The sequence below is a fragment of the Rutidosis leptorrhynchoides genome, chromosome 11, assembly GCF_046630445.1.
Source record: "Rutidosis leptorrhynchoides isolate AG116_Rl617_1_P2 chromosome 11, CSIRO_AGI_Rlap_v1, whole genome shotgun sequence".
Lineage (NCBI taxonomy): Eukaryota > Viridiplantae > Streptophyta > Magnoliopsida > Asterales > Asteraceae > Rutidosis > Rutidosis leptorrhynchoides.
Window position 1 is genome coordinate 239,395,151 of NC_092343.1, and position 24,500 is coordinate 239,419,650.

The window sequence follows — 24,500 nt, forward strand, 5'->3', positions numbered from 1 at the left end:
GTGTGATCAAGACTTGCAAAAATTAAAAATAAAAACACATAGAAAGAATATCAAGTATAGGCCTTGCAACTAATTTCGCACTTTATACATATGCATTTTGGCCTTCACGTTATTTTCCCAGAGTTACGCATAATATCGCTTTAATAAAGCGGCATGCCACACATTAGGTAAAGTTCGCCCTTCTACATCTGCGAGCTTATATGAACCTGCTGCATTAATTGCCACAACTTGATAAGAACCCCCTCAATTGGGTCCTAATTTGCCAAGTTTTTCTGCTCTACTTGCATCATTATTTCGCGTTACCCATTCGCCTATATCAAAAGATAAAGCACACACTCTTTTGTTATAATACTTGGCAATTTGTTGTTTATTATTTGCCTCTCTGATAGCAGCAATCAACCGTCGCTCTTCGATGAAATTCAGATTTTCGCCCAATGCATCATCATTTGCTTCTTCCTCGAAGTTAGTGACTCTATGCATTGGCACAAGAATTTCAGCGGGTATTACTTCCTCAGAGCCATATACCAAACTAAAAGGTGTTTCCCCGGTACTTTTCTGATCAATCCTATATTAAGTTGTTGCTTAATTAAGGATTGAGTGCAATAATAGGATGAAGGATGGGATGTTTGATGATTATTTTGGGCCCCGATGATCGTCTTTCACTTTAGCAATTAAGTGATCAACCACCCCGATCCGGTCTTGATTGTTAATTAGCATAATTCACCTTAGCACAATGTAAAATCCCTTGGGCAAGATCACAAGTGGAAATCATAAAGGCTTGGGCAAAATGGCAGAGAATCAACAACCCATAAATGAGAGTCCAAGCTCTCTATTTATAGTATTCGAAATATCCGCGGTCTGCGAATTGCTTAAGTGTCCGCGAAAACACAGCGGATTAAACCGCAGTCCTTTATTAGCGCGAAAATATAACTGCTGTACTTATTTTCAGCGAATATCTCATAGCTTTGCATTATAGCTCACGCAATTCTGCTTTTGACTTTTAGCAAATAAAATATACATATACAATGTTATGTATATGATCAAGTCCCTCCAGTTTATTATGATACATTTCGCGAAGCAGATGTATCTTGATAAACTCTAAAAAATAAAGAAATAATCATTAACAATTTTTCGCAAGTGATATTTTATAATTTTTACCACTCATTTATTACCGTTGATATTATTAAACTCAACGCATAGGCACAACGGTAACTTTCGCAATTCTGTCAAATCAAAACACTGTAACGGCTAGAAAATTACCGTATACACGTTGCGGTAATTTTAGCCATTTAAATGTAATCATTACTCTTTCAACTTACTCGCCCTAATTCCAATTATAAATAGCTGAATAACTCGCATAAAAACTTTACGCTTTCTCTCTCAATTACGTGTTCAATCATATTCATCTGATTACACTCGTTCTTTGCAATTAATCTAATCAACCCTTAATACCTTCAATTCATCATCCATTCTACTTTTCTGAGTATAAATGGCGTCTTCTTCATCTGCCCATACTCCTGGAGGTTTCGTTTCCTATATGAATGAAGCGAAACTCCGAATCCTACAAAAGTGGTATCCTCCAATCGCTCAATTTGTTCCCACTGCACCTTCATTAGATGATCGAGCAAACACTCCCCCTAAAGGGATGATTACTATATATGAGGCCGCCATCTCTCAAGGCAACATACGTTTCCCACTTACCCAATTTTTTCGCAGTGTCTGCGAATATTATAAAATCGCCATTGCGCAACTCCATCCAAACGCGATTAACAAAATTGTGTTGTTTGAGATGTATTGTAATGCTATCAGCCAACAACCGCTGCTTAACGTGTTTCGCGCATGCAATAGCCTCGTTCTATATGATGGGGGATGTTTCTCTTTCCGCAGTAAACTTAGCGTAATGACTTCGCCAAAAGATTCGATTGGCAATTGGCGCAGCTCTTTCTTCTTTATCAACGACACCGCTCATGTGGATAGTAGTATACCAAAAAAGTGGTGTACTGAACTCGATGGCACTCTGAATGATAAACCCATACTTGATGATCTTGAGAACGACATTCTCAAGACGCTTAAGGGTGCAAGCCTAATTCTGCGAACATATTCAAATGTACCGATGTACATTGGTAGGGTTTAGATTCAATGGTCTTGGAGCGACTGCGATGTTCTTCTAATCGACCAGATGAATAATGGTATTTCGCCTAAACTTTTCGCATTATATAATTTTTTGTTTTTTCCTTCGCATATCGTTATGCATTTGTATTTTCGCAGTGATTGAGCTTGGCTTAATCATGAGATCGGCGGATATTAGCAGAATCAGACCTGCGCACCGCATAAAAGGCGGCAACGGTAAGATTATCCCATTGACGAACCAATCACCAACACGCTTTTCATTTCCGTCTGTGAAGACCGCGGTAAGCGGAAAGTCGCAGAAAGTGCAACGACCCCGCGCAAAAAACAAGTGCGCACTATATTTGAACAAGAAGCAAGTAAGCAATTGTTAATTTCACAATATTTGTTTATTATACCCGTATTATTTTCGCACAGATTTGAGGTTTTTGCTTATCTGTTTGTAATTGTCCTTTCAGATTCAACTGGTGAAGCTACACCGCTCTATAATATTACGGGGAATATCCCTATAGATATTCTTGAAGAACCTGGTCATGAAGATTTAACATTTCCTTCTAACACAGAAGCATCTAATCAGGAAGAAGAAGAAGAAGAAAAAGAGGAAGAAGATGCGGAAGAAGCCACAGAGGCAGAAAAAGCCGATCGATTGTACCGTAGGATCTACAAATTCATTACCAAAGAAACCAAAGAATAATACCGCAAGCTGACGTATCCACAAGCGGAAAGACAACGACTGCACAATTGCTATAATGCAATTTGCCTAGCTGTTGACAACATTGAGCGCTTTACTGAGATTTCAGATGAATATGAAAAGCAAGTCAAAATTGCTACTGCTCATGAGAGGAAAGTGCGGAGGGTGGAGGCACAGCTTAAAAAGGCTGCAGAGGAAAACATCCAACTCAAGAAGAGGGCGGAGAAAGCTGAAAAAGAATTCGCTCAGCTTGTGAAATATCTGCCAGAATTTGCAGATAAAGTGATGGATTCGCAACCAGTCACTAAAAAATTCCGAGCATACGCACAAGCATCCAACTCGCCACACGCTGCGAGTGGCATGACTTATTGTGCAAACTTGGTGACTTCTCTCAACCACTCCCCTCAGATATGGCAAGTGAAATATGTGCCACAGACGATGCCCGAGAAGCACTCTCAAGGGCAAAGAAGGAGGTTGAAAAAGTTAACATACCAGCCTTAGAGGAACTGGTTCAACAAGAGGGCATTACTTTTGCAGACATTAAAGCGTTAGAGCTATAAATTGTCTTAGTTAGATTTCAAACAATTATTTCACAATCCTTGATTGCGTTTTTTGTAATTATCCGTGCTGTTTCGCGCTTAATATAAGTGACATATTTTCATTCCACAGTTGCAACTTCGTTTATTTATATAGCGCTTTAATTACTTTATCATATATTCATAATTCAGACTTGCCCTTTGCAATTTTTGCATTCGCTATTGTGCACATAAGAAACGCGTACTTTACGCGAAACAATCTTTTAATCATTTTGAATCTTCTAAGTCCGACAAATCGATCCTTAGGCAAATTTTAGCATTGCGAAGCATCTAAGTATTGGTAAGATCAAATACTTAGGGAATTTTATACTTTCACAATATTTACAATTTAATATAAGTGGGCAATTTCATCACTTTGGCTTTTAACACATTATTTCATAATGCATACGTGCATTATTATAACATTTAAGCAGACCATGTTTAGCGAAAATCTTGCCATTTTACTTAAAGTATCCGCGGATTCGTAATTATATACACATAAACATTAACTTAGTGTTATGATAGAATGAGTAATAGCATTCTGCAAAATAATCACTACGCGTGGCCACACGCAGTGTTTTCGCTTTGTAAAGAGACAATTACTAACACTGAGATTAACTTTGCTTTATTCATTACTCTTTCGCGTTACATAGTTCAGAAAATAAAAGTAGCATATCAAGTATTGATCAAGTTTGACTATGCAGTCTATCACAACTTTCTTTACTTCAATTATTCGCATTATTCAGAGTGAATTGAATACCCTTCAACACCCATGTATTCGCTTGCCATAATCATAGCGCAAAACAGCTCTACGTCCGTAGAAGTTAGCGTTCCAATTCCCTTATTAGCAGAAAATTTGACCATGCCATGTATAGTAGAAGGGATAGCGCCAAACATGCGCAAAGCAGTACGCCCAAGTATCTTATTGAATCGCGACTGAGTTCGCATTATGTATAGATTCAATAAAGCTTGGCACCTCAGTGACTCATCACAGTCATCAACTAACTCCATTTGCAATTCCAACTGGCTAACAGGCCAAGTTGACTCTCCTGAGAATCCAGCAAGTGAAATCGCAGTAGGTTTCATCAAAACCTGAATTTCTGCGGGCAGTTTACTAAAACATTATTCGTACATGACATCTACACTGCTACCAGAGTCTACATGTACCTTCATTATCATAATACCAGTATTTGCAATGCGGCATGAAACCACCACTGGTTTGTCCACATCCGCGGTCAGACTTGCAGGAGGAAAAGTAATAGAGGGACATTTCCAACTGATAATCTGCTCAGATATTTGAAGTACAGACATTTCGCCTTGCACCTCTACCATATTAATGACCTGGATTCCACGCTGGTTTTCTTTCTTACTCACCATCTTTACACCCAAATTTTTCACTGCGGGAGCCTTTCGCTCAACCACATTTGGCGCATTTGAGGTCTTGGCTTCTGTAGGCATTATAATCGCATTTGCAGTACTTGCAGCTTTCTGCGGGATTAAATGGTCCAACTTACCTTGTTCATATGCCTCCGCGAACAATTCCGCCAAATCTCTACAGCGGTTGGTGTCATGTCCATAATCGTCATGAAAAACACAAAACTTTGACCGATTATGCCTACTATTCTCTCCCAAAGGCTGCGGGTCAGGAAAAGACTTAGCAACCCTTTCTTGTAAAAAAATTTCTTTAGGGGTTTTTGTTAGCATTTGAATGATATTGAAAGATTCGTTGTTCCACTTTTGTGTAGAATAACGATCGCGACGACCATAACCATGGTTATCATGCTGACCCTGAAACCTTTCATTTCGTGGGTAACTACCGCTGTTATTTCTTCGGGGAAATCCAGAACCATGGTAACTATCCATGTTACCATCACGAAAAGAATCATTGTCATCCCTCCAGCTTTTGTCTCTACCTCACCCACATGCAGGGGTTATAGTGCTATCCTCTCCACCCCGGAGATAATCATATGTTTCTTGCTGAACCTTAGCAAAAGTCTGCGGGACATCTCTTCGCAATCTTCGCACAAGCGTTGGATGTCGCTGCGGATTAATAGCGTGCAAAAAACCTGAGATTTTTTTATCTTCATTCAAGCTTGGGATCTTTTGGCACTCATAAATGTACCGCGTGAGTAATGCACTTAAAGTTTCCTTGTTGCCTTGTTTAATATCATGACATTCTATATGCGTCTTTTTCTGCGGTAATAGATTCTGAAATTGTAACAAGAATTTTTCGCGAAGATCGACAAAGCCTATAATACTGCGAGCTTGTAGGCTATGAAACCACTCCCTTTCTGACCCTTGCAAAGCCATAGGGAAAACTTTACAAGCAACTGGCTCATCCCAGTTATAGGTGCTCACCACCCCTTCAAAGCGTTGCAGAAAGTCTAAAGGATCGGTTAAACCGGAGTAAACCCCCAATGTTGCCGGCACAATTGGCGTAGAAACAATTGGATAGTCAGAAATATGCTGGACAAACTTGTCCGCAGCAGTAGTGATTTCAGTTGCCTTTTTTGTGCTAGTATTCGCATTCTCCGCACAAAACTTGGCTATCATATCTTGCAAGAAATTTGGCTGTTCAAACTTGTGTTGCATTGACTTTGGCACAATGCTTTTGAAAGCGTTCGGTAAAAAATGCCAAGCATCTTCTCTGCGAATATCATCAGATGCTTCACCTTCATTCCCATGACGAGGGAAAGGTGTTGGTGGTCGCCTTCGCTTAACATGTGGAATTTTTACAAATTCTTCCGCACTGTCCAAATCATTAGAAAATTCATTCTCTTCTCTTGGCACTTTCGCAGTCTTCAAATTATAAACAGAATTTAAGATAACACGTTCATCCGTGCCATCGCTATCACTGTTGCAATGATCAATGACTAAGCGATCAGCTTGTGATCCAGAATCATTCAATGGCCGTAAATAAGTTCGCGGTAAACGAGTTTCGCGAAAATCTTTTCTAGCGTGCTCAATAGCAGTACCAAGTACTTTGTCTGCTTTTCAAGCCAAAATCTTTAATCGCTTACCATCAGTGATGGTTTCTTCGCGATGTTGCTGCAAATTCCTGCGTGCAACCATTTTTTCTGCAACAACTTTTGGCTGAGATTCATTAGCATTGTTTGCAGCAGATATCTTAGCAGTCGGTTCTTGAACCGATTTACCCGTGTTTACATTAGCATTTGCTTGCGTTGGAAATGATAAAACATTCTGCGAATCACTAGACAATGCATCAGCGTTTGCACACACACCTCTTTGCTTTGCGTTTGTCATCATGACAATCAAGCAGATCAACAGATTACACCATCAAAAAATACCTGCAAATCATCACAACAAAAAGGCGATTGAAATTAAACCAACAAATTAATTGTTTGATAGCTCAAAACAAAAAATTTCAAGTTTAAATCGCAAAACGCGTCCTACGAATGGCGCCAATTGATCAATCCTATATTAAGTTGTTGCTTAATTAACGATTAAGTGCAATAATAAGATGAAGGATGGGATGTTTGATGATTATTTTGGGCCCCGATGATCGTCTTTCACTTTAGCAATTAAGTGATCAACCACCCCGACCCGGTCTTGATTGTTAATTAGCATAATTCACCTTAGCACAATGTAAAATCCTTGGGCAAGATCACAAGTGGAAATCATAAAGGCTTGGGCAAAATGGCAGAGAATCAGCAACCCATAAATGAGAGGCCAAGCTCTCTATTTATAGTATTCGAAATATCCGCGGTCTGCGAATTGCTTAAGTGTCCGCGGAAACACAGCGGATTAAACCGTAGTCCTTTATTAGCGCGAAAATATAACTGCTGTACTTATTTTCAGCGAATATCTCATAGCTTTGCATTATAGCCCACGCAATTCTGCTTTTGACTTTTAGCAAATAAAATATACATATACAATGTTATGTATATGATCAACCTGAAAGTAGTGCGATGTGCCCATAACACATTGGGCAATTCATCCACCCAACCAGTTCGCTTTTTGCATAACCTCTTTTTAATACCGCTTACAATATCGCGGTTGGTTACTTCGCATAAGCCATTAGCCTATGGATGCACCACTGATGTAAACTTTTGGATTATATTTAAATCAGTGCACCATGTGTTAAAAGGATCTTTCGCTATTTGGGCACCATTATCACTAACCAATTCACGTGGAATACCAAACCTGCAAACAATATACTCTCACACAAAATTTCGCACCTGTACTCCAGTGATAGTGCGAACCGCCTTAGCTTCAACCCATTTTGTAAAATAGTCAGTTGCCACAATCAGGAATTTGACATTGCCAGGACCTGCGGGAAATGGTCCTACAATGTCAATAGCCCACTTGTGAAATGGCCATGACAAATTAACAGGAATCATATCATGTCTTGGCATCCGATTCTGCGGAGCATGCCTTTGGCAGCTTTTACAATGCTTAACAATCTTTGCAACATCGCGATATAGGGATGGCCAAAAGTAACCCATCCGCATAATTTTTGCCGCAATAGTTTTGTAGCCTGAATGCAATACACAAGAACCATTATGCACTTCATCAATTATCATTTCTGCTTCAATTGGGCCCACACACCGCATCATTGGACCGCAATATGAATTACGATATAAGATGTCATTTTGAATGATATACATTGGTGCTCGCTCTCTTACTAAGCGAGCTTCTCGCTTATCACTTGGCAAAATATCATTGCGGATGTATTGCAAAATTGGTTCCATCCAATTTGGCTGTTCTTCTACAACAGACACAACCATTAATTCATTATCTATTGATTTGCTTGGCAATTCCTCGACCCAAACTTGTTTTCGAAAGTGCGAAAATGTTAGAGCGGCCAACTTACTCAAAGCATCCGCCTTCTTATTTTGACTTCTTGGCACTTGCGCGAGTTCAAAATGCTCGAACCGCACTGCCAATTCTTTCAACAACTGTAAATATTTATGCATTGGGGAATCATGTGCCTCAAAAGAGCCATTAAACTGATTTGCCACTAACTTCAAATATGTAAATGCGCGCAACTTAATGATATCCATTTTTCGCGCAATATTTTAACCAGCAAGCAAGGCTTCATATTCCGCTTCATTATTTGTCACATCAAAATTAAAACGTAACGCGTATGTATGCTCCTCACCACTTGGGCTTGCCACCACCAAACCCGCACCAGCGCCTTCTGCACATGAAGCTCCATCAGTAAATAAATTCCATGTTTCGTCGACTACTGATTTTAATTATGTTCGCTCATTAACCACCTCCAACTCCCCGGTCATTTTGGCGAGATAATCCGCCAAAACGTGGCCCTTTACAGCATTGCGCGGAAGGTAAGAGATTTGATAAGCACTTAACTCTACTGCTCACAACACAAGTCTACCAGATATCTCTAGTTTTGTTAAGACTTGCTTAACGGCATGGTAGTTAACACGTGCACCGGATGCCCTTGAAAATATTTTCTTAACCTTCGCGATGTTAATATGAGCGCATATACAAAATTTTCAATCGGCACATAGTTTTTCTCACTTCCTATGAGAGCTTTACTGACAAAATACACAGGTTTTTGTATTTAATCTCTTTTCACAACTAGAACTGAGCCAAAAGCTTCATTTGCTACCGATAAATAAAGGTAAAGAGTTTCGCCATTAATTGACGCTGTTAACGAAGGCAAAGTTTTTAATAACTTCTTCATTCCCTGAAACGCGGTTTCAGCTTCACTTGTCCAAACAAAGCACTTTTATTTCAAGCACCCTTTTAAAGTTTTGAAAAATGGTAATTGTCTTTCAGCGGCCTTAGACAAGAAACGCGTTAATGAGGCTAATTTTCCTGTCAAACTTTGCACTTCCTTGACCGTCTTTGGTGCCGTTATATTTTCAATAGCCGCAATTTTCTTTGGATTAGCTTGAATACCTTGCTCTGTAACAAGATATCCCAAAAAAGTGCTTTGTATCAAATGTGCTTTGTATTTTCAATAGCCACAATTTTCTTTGGATTAACTACACTTTAGCGAATTAATATTCATGTTTATCCTGCACAATGTATCAAATGTTTCCCGCATATCGTCAATAATGCGCTCTTGCGTTGTGCTTTTAATTACTAAATCATCTACATAAGCCTCAAGATTACGCCCAATTTGATTTTCGAACGCAGTGTCAATTAAGCGTTCGCACCCGCATTGATTAAACCAAAAGGCATCATTATATAAGAGAATATGCCTTTGACTATATGAAAAGTGATTTTATCTGCGTCTTCTTTGGCCATTGGGATCTGATGATATCCCCTTGCCGCATCCAAAAAACATTTATATGGAAAAGCATGTAAATATTCCACTTTCAAATCAATTTCTGGAAGTGGATAATTATATTTAGGGCATGCTTTATTTAAATCCTTGAAATCAATACACATTCTCCACGAGCCATCAGGCTTTTTTACCAACACTGGGTTCGCAATCCATGATTGATATTGAACTTCGCGTAAAATTTCAGCTCTCACCAATTTTGTTACCTCTTCGCACAGCCACTTAGCGCGATCGGGGGCCATGCCTCTACGCTTCTGCACTACAGGTTTTAAAGCTGGATTTACATTAAGTCTGTGTTCCGCAATATGACGCAGAACACCAGTCATATCATTTTCACACCAAGCAAAAACATCCATGTACTGCCCAAGTAACTGCACAATTTGTTTCTTGGTATCCGCACAAACATTGCATCCCACTTTAATTTTTTGATCGGGATATGCAGGATTAACCACTATCATGTTGTCTGCGGCATCAGCAGTTTCTTGAACTGCGCTTTTTACATTAACAGCCGCACAAATGGGCATGATGCTTGTTGAACTTATTGTCGCAACACCTTTATGCGTTGCGAATTTAATCATGCCATGAATTGTAGATGGAACAATTCCGAATTTACCTAAGGCAGCCTAACAACATGTTATAGCGAGATGAAGTCCGCATAACATAGAAATCTAACCGTGTAAGACCCAAATATTTGTTGTACATATTTAAATGGGAGAAATAATCTGATCTGGGGGAGTGGCGAGCCACGCAGGCCTTTGGCGTGCCGTACCAATGGTCTGTGACAGATTCCTTTCTCTTTTAATTAGATATTTTGAGGGCAAATTGGTAAATTCACTAAAGGGCCGACTTTAAGGCTCTAGATTCAGTTTGGTGAGCCTCATAACACCATTTTCACCTACTTCACCTCTTCCAAATTAATTTAGTGAGAGAAAGGGTTTTCTAGAGTGAGAGAACTCAAATCAAGGAAGAAGAAGCCGATTTCGGGTCTAAGTGTAAGCATTAAAGTTGTTCACCTACTTCCTAGCTACATTTTGAGTGTAGTGGTATGTTTTAATCTTAATTTCCTTGTTAATTTGATTAAGGGTTAGGGTTTGGGGTAAATGATGAACTTAAAACCCATTTGTGGGTGAATTGGGTGTTTTGGGTGAAATTGGGTCATGTAGACTCAAAGATGACTAACTAGGGTTTTCAAAGTATTAGATTGATGTTTATGAACTTAAATTAGTTAGTAAATTGCTAGCACACCTATATATATGTAAGTGGGTGTTGTGTGGGTTAGTGGATGACCCAAAACGGGTATGTTAACTTTAAAATGGCCAAATGGGTCATAATGGACCTAAGTTGGTTAATGTTGGTGAAAGATGCATAAAATTTGTATTGAAATGTGTTTTAAGCCTATCTTGGCTAATTTTAGGGTTTTGGTGTAAGTTAATCCAAAATTTGGGTTAAGGGTGCAAATGGGTTGAAATTGCACCTTGGGTCAAAATGGCCTTAGAATGGTGAAAGAATTGATTGACCAATTTGGGTTTGTGATTTATAATATGTATAATATGATAGGTACGATACATTGAGGTCTTACAAGCTCGGGTATCTTTTCACAAGAGATTTTGAGGTGAGTGGAATATCTATATATGTATGTATATGATTTATGTGCCGTATTGATGGTGTCACATAGCCGTTTGTGATAGTTGTGAGACATAGCCATTTTTGTCCACGTTTTATATTTATGCACATAGCCATGTTTATGCATATAGTGGCGAGTAATAGCCGTGTTTTACTCCCACGTTATTATCCAATTTATTGTGCGCATAGCCGTGTTTGTGTACATGATTGTGAGTAATAGCCGTGTTTTACTCACACGTTGATCAAGTGATGCCATAGCCATTTTTGGAACACTTGGGGGTGATGCCATAGCCGTTTTTGGAACACCTCGGGGGTTAGCATACCATAGCCGTTTTTGGGAGCTAACGGTTGTTATGAACATCGATGACTTGTTTCGCGAAGTCATTCCCTTGCGAAGAACTTGGTTAACCATGGTGTATAGTTGTTGACGTTAGCATTTAATTATTATTATGATTATTATGCTATTGATGTTGCTAGTTGTACGGATTGACGATACTAGCTTGGTTATTGAGACGTTATGTGTTTGTATGCGTTATATGATATCGTGGATGCGAGTAGGTAAGTCTTATATGCATGTATATATTTATTCTACTCACTAAGCGTTAGCTTACCCTCTCGTTGTTTACCATTTTATAGGTTCCGGCGTGGATAAGGGTAAGGGCATACGGTTGGATTAAAGATCCCGCTTATTGTTAGGGGACGCTTCTTTTGGATGTGTTAGCTTTTGGAGTTTGACCATGACTTGGGTAGTTTAATCCCAAACACCATGCTCATCGTTTCGTTTGGTACTTAAACTTTTGGTGGTCAAAACTCACGTTATGTATTAAACTCGTAAAACGGCCAAAGTGGGCCCCGCTTTGTAAAACTTATTTTATGTTTGAATTGTGTTAGTTTTACATGTTTGAATATGTTGTTAAAAGCGTTTTGTCTAATTATGTCGGGAAGTGGCCGATCTTTTTCGCGTTTCATGACTTTTGGGACAGACCAGTTTGGCGCGCCGCGCGGCCATATGGCGTGCCACGCCATATGCTGTTCTAGCAATTTTTTTTTATGATACCTTTACACGGGTTTGGTCGAGGTTTTGGTTTGGGGTTGTTACAAGTGGTATCAGAGTATAGTCTAAGGGATTTCGGCAACTTGAGATAGGTGCCTAGACTTAGACTTTATTGTGTGTACGCTTTATGCGGGACTTGTAGGACTTTGGGTCTAATCGGGAATTGTTAGTGCTTTGATTTATGTGAACTAACATTGTGCTAATTGATTTGTGTTGTGTTTAGCAATCATCAAGCGAGATGGACGTTGTATTAGCGAGTTAATGCGACGTGTTCACGTAACAATGATTAGCTACCATTGTTACGGGTTCAAATCGTGTCAAACAAGCGATGTACGATGATTGTCGAGCAAGATGGGGTAGCGTGGTGTATATGTATATACCTATGTGTTGAGTCCTTTCGTTTTGTTGCTTAATTTACTTCGTTTTATAGAATGAAGATGAGAAATGGACACGACACCAATGACGGAAGTACGAGTGTAGACGTTGAACTACGGCTAAGGTTGAGGCCATCTTTAAAAGGCTAAAGAATGATTTTCTTGACATCGTCCGAAAGTTCTTCCAAGAGTCGGTCGATGGACAAGTGACCGAAATGATCAATGATCGAATGAAAGCCGCAATAGAAGAGGCTTTAGAGGCTAGAAACATTTATCCTCGAGGCGAAGGGGGTGAAGCTAATGGTGGGGGTGGAAGGCGGGACTTCCACTACAAAAATTTCAAGGATACTCAACCTCCGATGTTTAATGGGGTGAGGGATCCATTGAAAAGCACATGTTGGATTTCCGATATCGAGGGAGCGTTCCGTACCGCGGAGTGTCCTCCCGAGAAGGAGATGAGGTATGGGTCTAGCATGTTGCGCGAAGAGGGCAAGTTGTGGTGGGACGATAAAATCAAATTATATGGTGAAGAGCAATGCATGTGCCTGACATGGGAGGAGTTTAAGAAAGAATTTTTCCAAGAATACCAAACTTCTTCCGATCTTGATAAGATCCGGGATGAGTTGCACAATTTGTAACAAGGTTCAATGGACTTGATTACTCTCAAGTCTACCTTCTTGGTAAAGACTCGTTTTTGTCCGGAGTATGTTGGCGATGATCAAAAGTTGATGCTAGATTTCTACCGTACTTTAAGTGATGAGTTGAAGGGTAAGATTAGCCGGGTATGGCTAAGTCTTTTGAAGATTTATACGAATTGGCTAGGGGTTTTGAGCCGGAGGTTCCAAGAAAGAGTGATTTCGCTTTTTCCAAAAGAAAGTTTGAAGGTTCTAGTCATTCTAACTTTTCAAACAAGAAAAACAAGAACAAGAAGGGGTCCGAAAGCGTCGGAAGTGTGAAGAAGGGTGGTTCAAATACTTTTACGCCTACTTGTTATAGTTGTGGGAAGTCGGGTCATTACGCCCGTGATTGTTTGACCAAGTCGGTCACGTGTTTTTATTGTGGAAAGGAGGGGCACAAGAGGCCGGATTGTCCCGATTTGAATAATGATCATGTCAAGAAGTTAGAAAAGGTGGCGGTCACGGCTAGGGGTCGCAACTACTTGATGACCAATGATGAAGCAAAACAATCCAACAAAGTTGTCTCAGGTACTTTTATGGTTAACTCTACTCCGGCAAGGATTCTTTTTGATAGCGGTGCAAATTTGTCGTTTGTGTCTCCTAAATGTGTGCCTAAACTTAATAGACCGTTAGCTAAGTTAAGTCATCCGGTAGAAGTCGAAATAGTGGACGACAAGACAGTGCTGGTGGTCGATGTGTGTAAAAATTGTGATGTTGTGTTTGGTGCCGAAAACTTTGAGATAGATCTCATTCCGATGACCTTGGGCGATTTTGATATTTTTGTGGGTATGGATTGGCTAGATCGTAATAGAACTGATATTGCATGCCATGAAAAATTTATTCATGTGAAGACCCCAAGTGGGGGAGAGTTAATTATTCACGGTGATAAGCGTAGAAGACTTGTGCCGATATGCACTTTTGCACGGGCACGTCGTCTCCTTGATAGTGGTGGCATGGCTTTTCTTGCCCATGTTGTTGATACTCGTGATGAGCCACCACCCATTCGTGAAATTCCGGTGGTTAGTGAATTCGAAGACATTTTTCCGGATGAGTTACCGGGTGTTCCGGCGGAAAGACAAGTTGAATTTCGCATTGAGTTGGTTCCGGGAGCTACTCCCATTGCTAAAACTCCTTATCGTTTAGCGCCGACGGAAATGCAAATGTTGTTAAATCAAACCCAAGAGTTGCTTGAGAAGGGTTTTATTCGACCGAGTACTTCGCCATGGGGCGCTCCGGTTTTATTAGTGAAAAAGAAGGATGGAAGTATGCGGATGTGCATCGATTATCGGGAGTTAAATAAAGTGACGATCAAGAATCGTTATCCATTACCTCGGATTGACGATTTGTTTGACCAACTCCAAGGTGCAACGTATTTCTCTAAAATCGACCTACGGTCCGGTTATCACCAAATGCGGGTCCGTGAGGAAGATATTGAGAAAACGGCTTTTCGAACGCGTTATGGGCATTTTGAATTCATAGTTTTGCCTTTTGGTCTTACGAATGCACCGGCGGCATTCATGGATCTTATGAACCGAGTGTGCCAACCTATGTTGGACAAGTCGGTAATTGTGTTCATCGATGATATACTTCTTTATTCGAAGAGTATGAACGAACATGAACGTCATTTGCGTGAAGTATTGAAGACGTTACGAAAGGAGAAGTTGTATGCTAAGTTCTCCAAATGTGAATTTTGGCTAAGGGAGGTTCAATTCCTCGGCCACATTGTGAACGAAGACGGTATTCAAGTATATGGGAAGATAGAGACGGTGAAGAGTTGGAGGCAACCGACTATGCCTACAGAAATCCGAAGTTTTCTCAGATTGGCCGGTTATTATCGTCGGTTTATCCAAGACTTTTCTAAGATCGCTTCTTCGTTGACGAAATTGACGAGGAAGAACGCGAGATTTACTTGGGAGAACGAGCAAGAAATTGCTTTTAAATTGCTAAAAGAGAAATTGTGTCAAGCTCCGGTGCTAGTGTTGCCAGAAGGAGTGGAAGACATGACGGTTTATTGTGATGCTTCGTTAAATGGGCTCGGGTGTGTTCTAATGCAAAGAGGTAAAGTCATCGCTTATGCCTCTCGATAACTAAAGGAACACGAAACGAGATATCCGACTCATGATCTTGAGTTGGCGGCGTTTGTGCATGTGTTGAAAATTTGGCGCCATTACTTGTATGGTGTCAAGAGTACGATTTATTCGGATCATAAGAGTTTGAAACAACTCTTCAATCAACGAGATTTGAATTATCGCCAACGTAGGTGGATGGATGTGGTGAAAGATTATGATTGCGAAATACTTTATCATCCGGGCAAGGCGAATGTGGTCGCGGATGCGTTAAGTCGAAAGAGTCATCACCCAGCGTTACGATTGGGATTGTTACGTATGATTATTACTAACGATTTTCTTGAAAAACTTGGTGTGATTCAAATAGAGGCTTATGTTCACAACAAGCATGCGGAACGAATCATGGGGCAATCGGAGTTCATTACCATGGGCTCGCGTGGTTTGTTGTCTTTTCAAGAAAGAGTGTGGGTGCCTAAGATGGGTGATTATCGACAAGTGCTACTTGATGAAGTACATAAGTCAAAGTATTCCATTTATCTGGGCGCGACGAAAATGTATCTAGATTTAAGAAAAGATTATTGGTGGCCGGGCATGAAACGTGATGTTGTGAAGTATGTTGAGCAATGCGTCACATGTTTGCAAGTTAAGGCCGAGCACCAAAAGCCGTATGGTAAGTTACAACCGTTAGCAATCCCAAAATGGAAATGGGAGCACATTACCATGGATTTCATCACAAAGTTACCTAAAATGGCGAGAACCCAATTTGATTCGATTTGGGTTATAGTTGATCGATTGACGAAAAGTGCTTTGTTTCTTCCCATTCAGGAAGCGATATTGTCGGAGACCTTGGCTAAGTTGTTTATCAAGGAAGTCATCTCTCGACACGGAGTTCCTATATCGATTATTTCGGATCGAGATACTCGTTTTACATCTCGGTTTTGGGAAAAGTTTCATGAAGATATGGGTACACAATTGAAATTGAGCACGGCATATCATCCTCAAACGGACGGTCAAACCGAACGTACGAATCAAACTTTGGAGGATATGTTACGGGCTTGTATTATTGATTTCGGTGGTAGTTGGGATGAGCATTTACCTTTGGTGGAATTCTCGTACAATAATAGTTATCATACTAGTATCGGGATGCCACCTTACGAGATGCTTTATGGGCGGAGGTGCCGAACTCCGATTTTGTTGGGGTGAAATTGGCCAAAAGGAAATCGGGAGTACTGATTTGGTCTTAGAAACGAATTGTAAGATTGATATGATTCGGGATCATTTGAAAAAGGCGCAAGATAGACAAAAGTCGTATGCCGACAAGCGTAGACGAATGATCGAATTTCAAGAAGGTGACATGGTGATGCTTAAGGTTTCGCCATGGAAAGGTGTTATTCGGTTTCGAAAATGGGGAAAGTTAGGTCCTCGGTTTATTAGACCATTTAAGGTTTTAGCTCGTGTTGGTGAAGTCGCGTATCATTTGGAATTACCCGAAGAGCTTGCGAGGATCCATAATACATTCTATGTTTCCCATCTCCGTAAGTGTCTTGCGGATGATTCATCTTGGGTACCATTAGACGAAATTGAGCTAAACAACAAGTTAGAATATATTGAGGAGCCGATTGCCATACTCGATGAGAAGGTCAAAAGGTTGATAAATAAAGAAGTGAGGACTTTTAAAGTTTAATGGCGTCAGAGTAAAGGTTCCGAGTTTACATGGGAGCCCGAAGAATTCGTGTTAGTTTATCTTCCTTCTTGTCATACGGCTTGGATCGCGAGGACGCGCTCCGACTCAAGTGGGGGAGAGTTGTAAGACCCAAATATTTGTTGTACATATTTAAAAGGGAGAAAGAATCTGATCTGGGGGAGTGGCATGCCGCGCAGGCCTTTGGCGCGCCGCGCCAATGGTCTGTGACAGATTCCTTTCTCTTTTAATTAGATATTTTGAGGGCAAATTGGTAAATTCACTAAAGGGCCGACTTTAAGGCTCTAGATTCAGTTTGGTGAGCCTCATAACACCATTTTCACCTACTTCACCTCTTCCAAATTAATTTAGTGAGAGAAAGGGTTTTCTAGAGTGAGAGAACTCAAATCAAGGAAGAAGAAGCCGATTTCGGGTCTAAGTGCAAGCATTAAAGTTGTTCACCTACTTCCTAGCTACATTTTGAGTGTAGTGGTATGCTTTAATCTTAATTTCCTTGTTAATTTGATTAAGGGTTAGGGTTTGGGGTAAATGACGAACTTAAAACCCATTTGTGGGTGAATTGGGTGTTTTGGGTGAAATTGGGTCATGTAGACTCAAAGATGACTAACTAGGGTTTTCAAAGTGTTAGATTGATGTTTATGAACTTAAATTAGTTAGTAAATTGCTAGCACACTTATATATATGTAAGTGGGTGTTGTGTGGGTTAGTGGATGACCCAAAACGAGTATGTTAACTTTAAAATGGTCAAATGGGTCATAATGGACCTAAGTTGGTTAATGTTGGTGAAAGATGCGTAAACTTTGTATTGAAATGTGTTTTAAGCCTATCTTGGTTAATTTTAGGGTTTTGGTGTAAGTTAATCCAAAATTAGGGTTAAGGGTGCAAATGGGTTGAAATTGCACCTTGGGTCAAAATGGCCTTAGAATGGTGAAAGAATTGGTTGACCAATTTGGGTTTGTGATTGATAATATGTATAATATGATAGGTACGATACATTGAGGTCTTACAAGCTCGGGTATCTTTTCACAAGAGATTTTGAGGTGAGTGGAATATCTATATATGTATGTATATGATTTATGTTCCGCATTGATGGTGTCACATAGCCGTTTGTGACCATAGTTGTGAGACATAGCCGTTTTTGTCCACGTTTTATATTTATGCACATAGCCTTGTTTATGCATATAGTGGCGAGTAATAGTCGTGTTTTATTCCCACGTTATTATCCGAATTATTATGCACATAGCCGTGTTTGTGTACATGATTGTGAGTAATAGCCGTGTTTTACTCACACGTTGATCAAGTGATGCCATAGCCATTTTTGGAACACTTGGGGGTGATGCCATAGCCATTTTTGGAACACCTCGGGGGTTAGCATACCATAGCCGTTTTTGGGAGCTAACGTGTGACGCCCCGTACTAAATCAACATGTACGGACCATCAACAATAGGATCATTACAAGGTCAAACACTATATGCATTTTCAAAACAAGTTTGCATTCAAGATAAAAGGTGACGTCATAACCAACGTCAAATGTTTTACATCAAAAGCATGCTTCTATGAATAGAAGCAATTAATAATTGTACGTGACCCCAATGGTCGTTACAAATCATAGTTCAAGAGTATTAAAGTTATGAATGTAAGATAAACAGTTCATGCGGTGATAACTCTAGAGCAGCGGGTGTCTACAGCAAGACTAGTACACAACGGAAGCAACCTTAAGCACCTGAGAAAAACATGCTTAAAAATGTCAACACAAAGGTTAGTGAGCTATAGTTTAAGTATAACAGTATGTAAGGTAGGCCACGAGATTTCAGTGCTACAAAGAGCGTTTCAAAACAGTATGATAAAGTATATGTTTAACCGTGGGCACTTGGTAACTAACTTAACGTTTATACCCCCTGAAAGTGCACTTGGAAAGTGCGTATGTATTACGAAGTATTAAACACCCGTTAAATGCTAGCGCTACTAGCCCGAGTGGGGATGTCAAACCCTATGGATCCATATCTAAGATTCGCGTTCACCGGTTCAAAAACCAATGACTAAACGTTACCGAGCTAAAGGGAATGTTTATGCTGTTGTATAACCCACAAATATATAAGTTTAAGTACTCATGCCTAGTATGTAAAACATAAAATGCGCATGTATTCTCAATTCCCAAAATAGTTAAAGTAAAAAGGGAATGCTATAACTCACAGTGATAAAGTGGTAGTAAAGTCGAGTCGAGAAGTAAGCAAGTACGTAGGTATGTAAAGTCCTCAACCTAAGTCCCAATAGGTTTAAATGTAAGTAAATTAGGTATTAAGGGTCATCATCATTCATCATCAAACAAAAGGTGTAAAGTAAGTTTTGTTCATGAAAGAAGTTTAAAACAAAGGCTGATTTCAGTCAGTCACCACGGCCTCTAAACCTACTGAAATAAGGTGAGACTAGTGGCCATGGCTCCGCATATGAGTCCTTTAGTTATGGTAAAAATCCCAGAAGCAAACTCATCTTTGTTTGACCGTGGCGACGGTCTAAGTGCGAGTAGGTCAGAATTTTTCAGCACAACGTTAAAAGGACATAGTGACGATCGGAGGGCCATAAATCCTAAACCGTAACTCGGATTAAGACGAGTCCTAAATGAAAAGTTATCTGCTTGAACAGAGCTAACTGAAAACCATCTTTACAGTAGCCCAGGTCTTACTTATCAGACCCAAAAACAGTAAAACTGTAGGTTCCAGTGGTTCTTGGTACTCGATACTTATCACGGTTCTCATCCTTGATGCATACAGCTTCAAGTGTACAACTCGTTGATGTGTTTGCATCATCTTCACCAAGTTTTGACCATAATAACCCAAGTATAAGTCTAATACATGTAGCACAACTCACTTAAGTGTTGTAAGTGTTTTGATGAACCAAAGTTACATCAGAGTCTTAGATTTAACACATACATGGAATATAAAAGTAATATTGAACTACAAACTTGAATGTAAACTAACTAATAAAGATCTTAAGATGTAGAACATAGTTCTTAGTTAGATCTTGAAGATCCAAGACCCAAAAGTCTAGATCTAAAGTTATTAAGTTACATCTAACACAAGTGTATGAAGTTATAACTAAAAAGTTATACTTGCATGTTCTTGAACTTTTAAAGTTAACCTTTTAGTTCCAAGAAGTATGAGATCAAGTCTAACTTGTAATACTTGACCAAATCACAACTTTAAAGTACATAAAATGAAGAAATAATCTAAATACACAAGTAATAAGTTCATGGGTTTCATACTTTTAAAGATTCAAGCCTAAGTCTTGATCTTTAGGAAGTAAACTTTTAAGTTTACTTCATGAACACAAGTTTGCTTTCAACACATGAACTTTAATCTTTTAAAAACAATAAGTGTAGAACATAACTAGAAAGTTTTGTTCTTGTTTGTTCTTGTAATATAAGATGATAAGAAGAATCAAACTAGAAAGTTTGATTCTTGTACTAGTAGGTAAATAATAATTAAGAACAAGTAACAAATCAACAACAATAACAACTAGTAAGTAATTAAACAACAAAGAACAAGTAAATAACAATCAAATGATGATGATATGTGAGTTCTTGGTCACGGTTTTGAAGTAGAAAAGGAAGAGAAGAAAGTCTCATGTTACTTACAAGAATGTAGAGAAAAATGAGAGAAAGTTGAGAGGATTTTGCAAGTAAAGTGTGTGTGAGGAAATGAGAGTAACTAGTGAATGAAGTAGTCAAAAAAAAAGAAACAAAGACTCCCTTAATGGCCTCCTTGGCCGACGGTTGCAAGGAAAGAAGGGGGAGGGCAAAAATCCACTAGTTTATTTCATGTAAAGTCTTACAAAGTTGGTTATTATGGGGTGTATGCATGGGAACAACAAGTAACTAGATTTCAAGTGTAACTTAATCCATTTAGTTTAGTTTTAAGTAATACTTACATGATTAATGGGCTAATTAATCCACTAAAGAAGTAGGGTGGGCTCTTTATGAAATGTCCCGTTCTTATTGATTAAAAACGTTCCATATTAATTGATTTCGTTGCGAGGTTTTAACCTCTATATGAGACGTTTTTTCAAAGACTGCATTCATTTTAAAACAAACCATAACCTTTATTTCATCAATAAAGGTTTATAAAGCTTTACGTAGATTATCAAATAATGATAATCTAAAATATCCTGTTTACACACGACCATTACATAATGGTTTACAATACAAATATGTTACAACAAAATAAGTTCCTTGAATGCAGTTTTTACACAATATCATACAAGCATGGACTCCAAATCTCGTCCTTATTTAAGTATGCGACAGCGGAAGCTCTTAATAATCACCTGAGAATAAACATGCTTAAAACGTCAACAAAAATGTTGGTGAGTTATAGGTTTAACCTATATATATATCAAATCATAATAATAGACCACAAGATTTCATATTTCAATACACATCCCATACATAGAGATAAAAATCATTCATATGGTGAACACCTGGTAACCGACATTAACAAGATGCATATATAAGAATATCCCCATCATTCCGGGACACCCTTCGGATATGATATAAATTTCGAAGTACTAAAGCATCCGGTACTTTGGATGGGGTTTGTTAGGCCCAATAGATCTATCTTTAGGATTCGCGTCAATTAGGGTGTCTGTTCCCTAATTCTTAGATTACCAGACTAAAAAGGGGCATATTCGGTTTAATAATCCAGCCATAGAATGTAGTTTTAAGTACTTGTGTCTATTTCGTAAAACAGTTATAAAAGCAGCGCATGTATTCTCAGTCCCAAAAATATATATATTGCAAAAGCATTTAAAAAGGGAGCAAATGAAACTCACTTTCACAGATTTTTACTTCGTCGGGAAGTAAGACTTGGCCACTGGTTGATTCACGAACCTATAACAATTTATACATATATATCAAAGTATGTTCAAAATATATTTACAACACTTTTAATATATTTTGATGTTTTAAGTTTATTAAGTCAGCTGTCCTCGTTAGTAACCTACAACTAGTTGTCCACAGTTAGATGTACAGAAATAAATCGATAAATATTATCTTGAATCAATCCACGACCCAGTGTATACGTATCTCAGTATTGATCACAACTCAAACTATATATATTTTGGAATCAACCTCAACCCTGTATAGCTAACTCCAACATTCACATATAGAGTGTCTATGGTTGTTCCGAAATATATATAGATGTGTCGACATGATAGGTAGAAACATTGTATACGTGTCTATGGTATCTCAAGATTACATAATATACAATACAAGTTGATTAAGTTATGGTTGGAATAGATTTGTTACCAATTTTCACGTAGCTAAAATGAGAAAAATTATCCAATCTTGTTTTACCCATAACTTCTTCATTTTAAATCCGTTTTGAGTGAATCAAATTGCTATGGTTTCATATTGAACTCTATTTTATGAATCTAAACAGAAAAAGTATAGGTTTATAGTCGGAAAATTAAGTTGCAAGTCGTTTTTGTAAAGGTAGTCATTTCAGTCGAAAGAACGACGTCTAGATGACCATTTTAGAAAACATACTTCCACTTTGAGTTTAACCATAATTTTTGGATATAGTTTCATGTTCATAATAAAAATCATTTTCTCAGAATAACAACTTTTAAATCAAAGTTTATCATAGTTTTTAATTAACTAACCCAAAACAGCCCGCGGTGTTACTACGACGGCGTAAATCCGGTTTTACGGTGTTTTTCGTGTTTCCAGGTTTTAAATCATTAAGTTAGCATATCATATAGATATAGAACATGTGTTTAGTTGATTTTAAAAGTCAAGTTAGAAGGATTAACTTTTGTTTGCGAACAAGTTTAGAATTAACTAAACTATGTTCTAGTGATTACAAGTTTAAACCTTCGAATAAGATAGCTTTATATGTATGAATCGAATGATGTTATGAACATAATTACTACCTTAAGTTCCTTGGATAAACCTACTGGAAAAGAGAAAAATGGATCTAGCTTCAACGGATCCTTGGATGGCTCGAAGTTCTTGAAGCAGAATCATGACACGAAAACAAGTTCAAGTAAGATCATCACTTGAAATAAGATTGTTATAGTTATAGAAATTGAACCAAAGTTTGAATATGATTATTACCTTGTATTAGAATGATAACCTACTGTAAGAAAAAAAGATTTCTTGAGGTTGGATGATCACCTTACAAGATTGGAAGTGAGCTAGCAAACTTGAAAGTATTCTTGATTTTATGTAACTAGAACTTGTAGAATATATGAAGAACACTTAGAACTTGAAGATAGAAATTGAGAGAGATCAATTAGATGAAGAAAATTGAAGAATGAAAGTGTTTGTAGGTGTTTTTGGTCGTTGGTGTATGGATTAGATATAAAGGATATGTAATTTTGTTTTCATGTAAATAAGTCATGAATGATTACTCATATTTTTGTAATTTTATGAGATATTTCATGCTAGTTGCCAAATGATGGTTCTCACATGTGTTAGGTGACTCACATGGGCTGATAAGAGCTGATCATTGGAGTGTATATACCAATAGTACATACATCTAAAAGTTGTGTATTTTACGAGTACGAATACGGGTGCATACGAGTAGAATTGTTGATGAAACTGAACGAGGATGTAATTGTAAGCATTTTTGTTAAGTAGAAGTATTTTGATAAGTGTCTTAAAGTCTTTCAAAAGTGTATGAATACATATTAAAACACTACATGTATATACATTTTAACTGAGTCGTTAAGTCATCGTTAGTCGTTACATGTAAATGTTGTTTTGAAAGCTTTAGGTTAACGATCTTGTTGAATGTTGTTAACCCATTATTTATTATAACAAATGAGATGTTAAATTGTTATATTATCATGATATTATGATATATAATATATCTTAGTATGATATATATACAGTTAAATATCGTTACAACGATAATCGTTACATATATGTCTCGTTTCGAAATCATTAAGTTAGTAGTCTTATTTTTACATATGTATTTCATTGTTAATACACTTAATAATATATTTACTTATCATTTAACATAATTAACCAAGTGTATCAATATCTTAATATGATTCATATGTACCTAGTAAGACGTTGTTATAACGATAATCGTTATATATATCGTTTTCGAGTTTCTTAAATTAATAGTCTCATTTTTATGTATATAACTCATTGTTAAAATACCTAATGAGATACATACTTATAATAAAATCATGTTAACTATATATATAACCATATATATGTCATCGTATAGTTTTTACAAGTTTTAACGTTCGTGAATCACCGGTCAACTTGGGTGGTCAATTGTCTATATGAAACCTATTTCAATTAATCAAGTCTTAACAAGTTTGATTGC

General features: G+C 38.2%; 3 protein-coding genes across 3 annotated transcripts in view; all 3 read right to left on the reverse strand.

Annotated features, from left to right (window-relative positions):
• Positions 1-243: 243 nt before the first annotated feature.
• On the reverse strand, positions 244-1,289 carry LOC139875481 (uncharacterized). The gene is made up of 2 exons (XM_071862818.1): positions 1,261-1,289; positions 244-565 (listed from the first exon to the last, which is right to left on the reverse strand). The coding sequence occupies exons 1-2, from the start codon at positions 1,287-1,289 to the stop codon at positions 244-246; spliced, it is 351 nt and encodes a 116-aa protein (XP_071718919.1).
• A 5,385-nt stretch (positions 1,290-6,674) lies between these two features.
• LOC139875482 (uncharacterized) lies at positions 6,675-8,417 on the reverse strand. The gene is made up of 3 exons (XM_071862819.1): positions 7,913-8,417; positions 7,593-7,699; positions 6,675-6,701 (listed from the first exon to the last, which is right to left on the reverse strand). Exons 1-3 carry the CDS (start codon positions 8,415-8,417, stop codon positions 6,675-6,677), a joined length of 639 nt encoding a protein of 212 aa, XP_071718920.1.
• Positions 8,418-8,432: 15 nt separating this feature from the next.
• The window catches only part of LOC139875483 (uncharacterized), a 61,629-nt gene continuing 45,561 nt past the window's right edge, over positions 8,433-24,500 (reverse strand). The window contains exons 2-4 of the mRNA XM_071862820.1: positions 10,031-10,293; positions 9,543-9,961; positions 8,433-8,554 (exon numbers count right to left, since the gene is read on the reverse strand). Of these exons, the coding sequence (XP_071718921.1) occupies positions 8,433-8,554; positions 9,543-9,961; positions 10,031-10,293 (804 nt within the window). The remainder of the gene's footprint in view (positions 8,555-9,542; positions 9,962-10,030; positions 10,294-24,500) is intronic.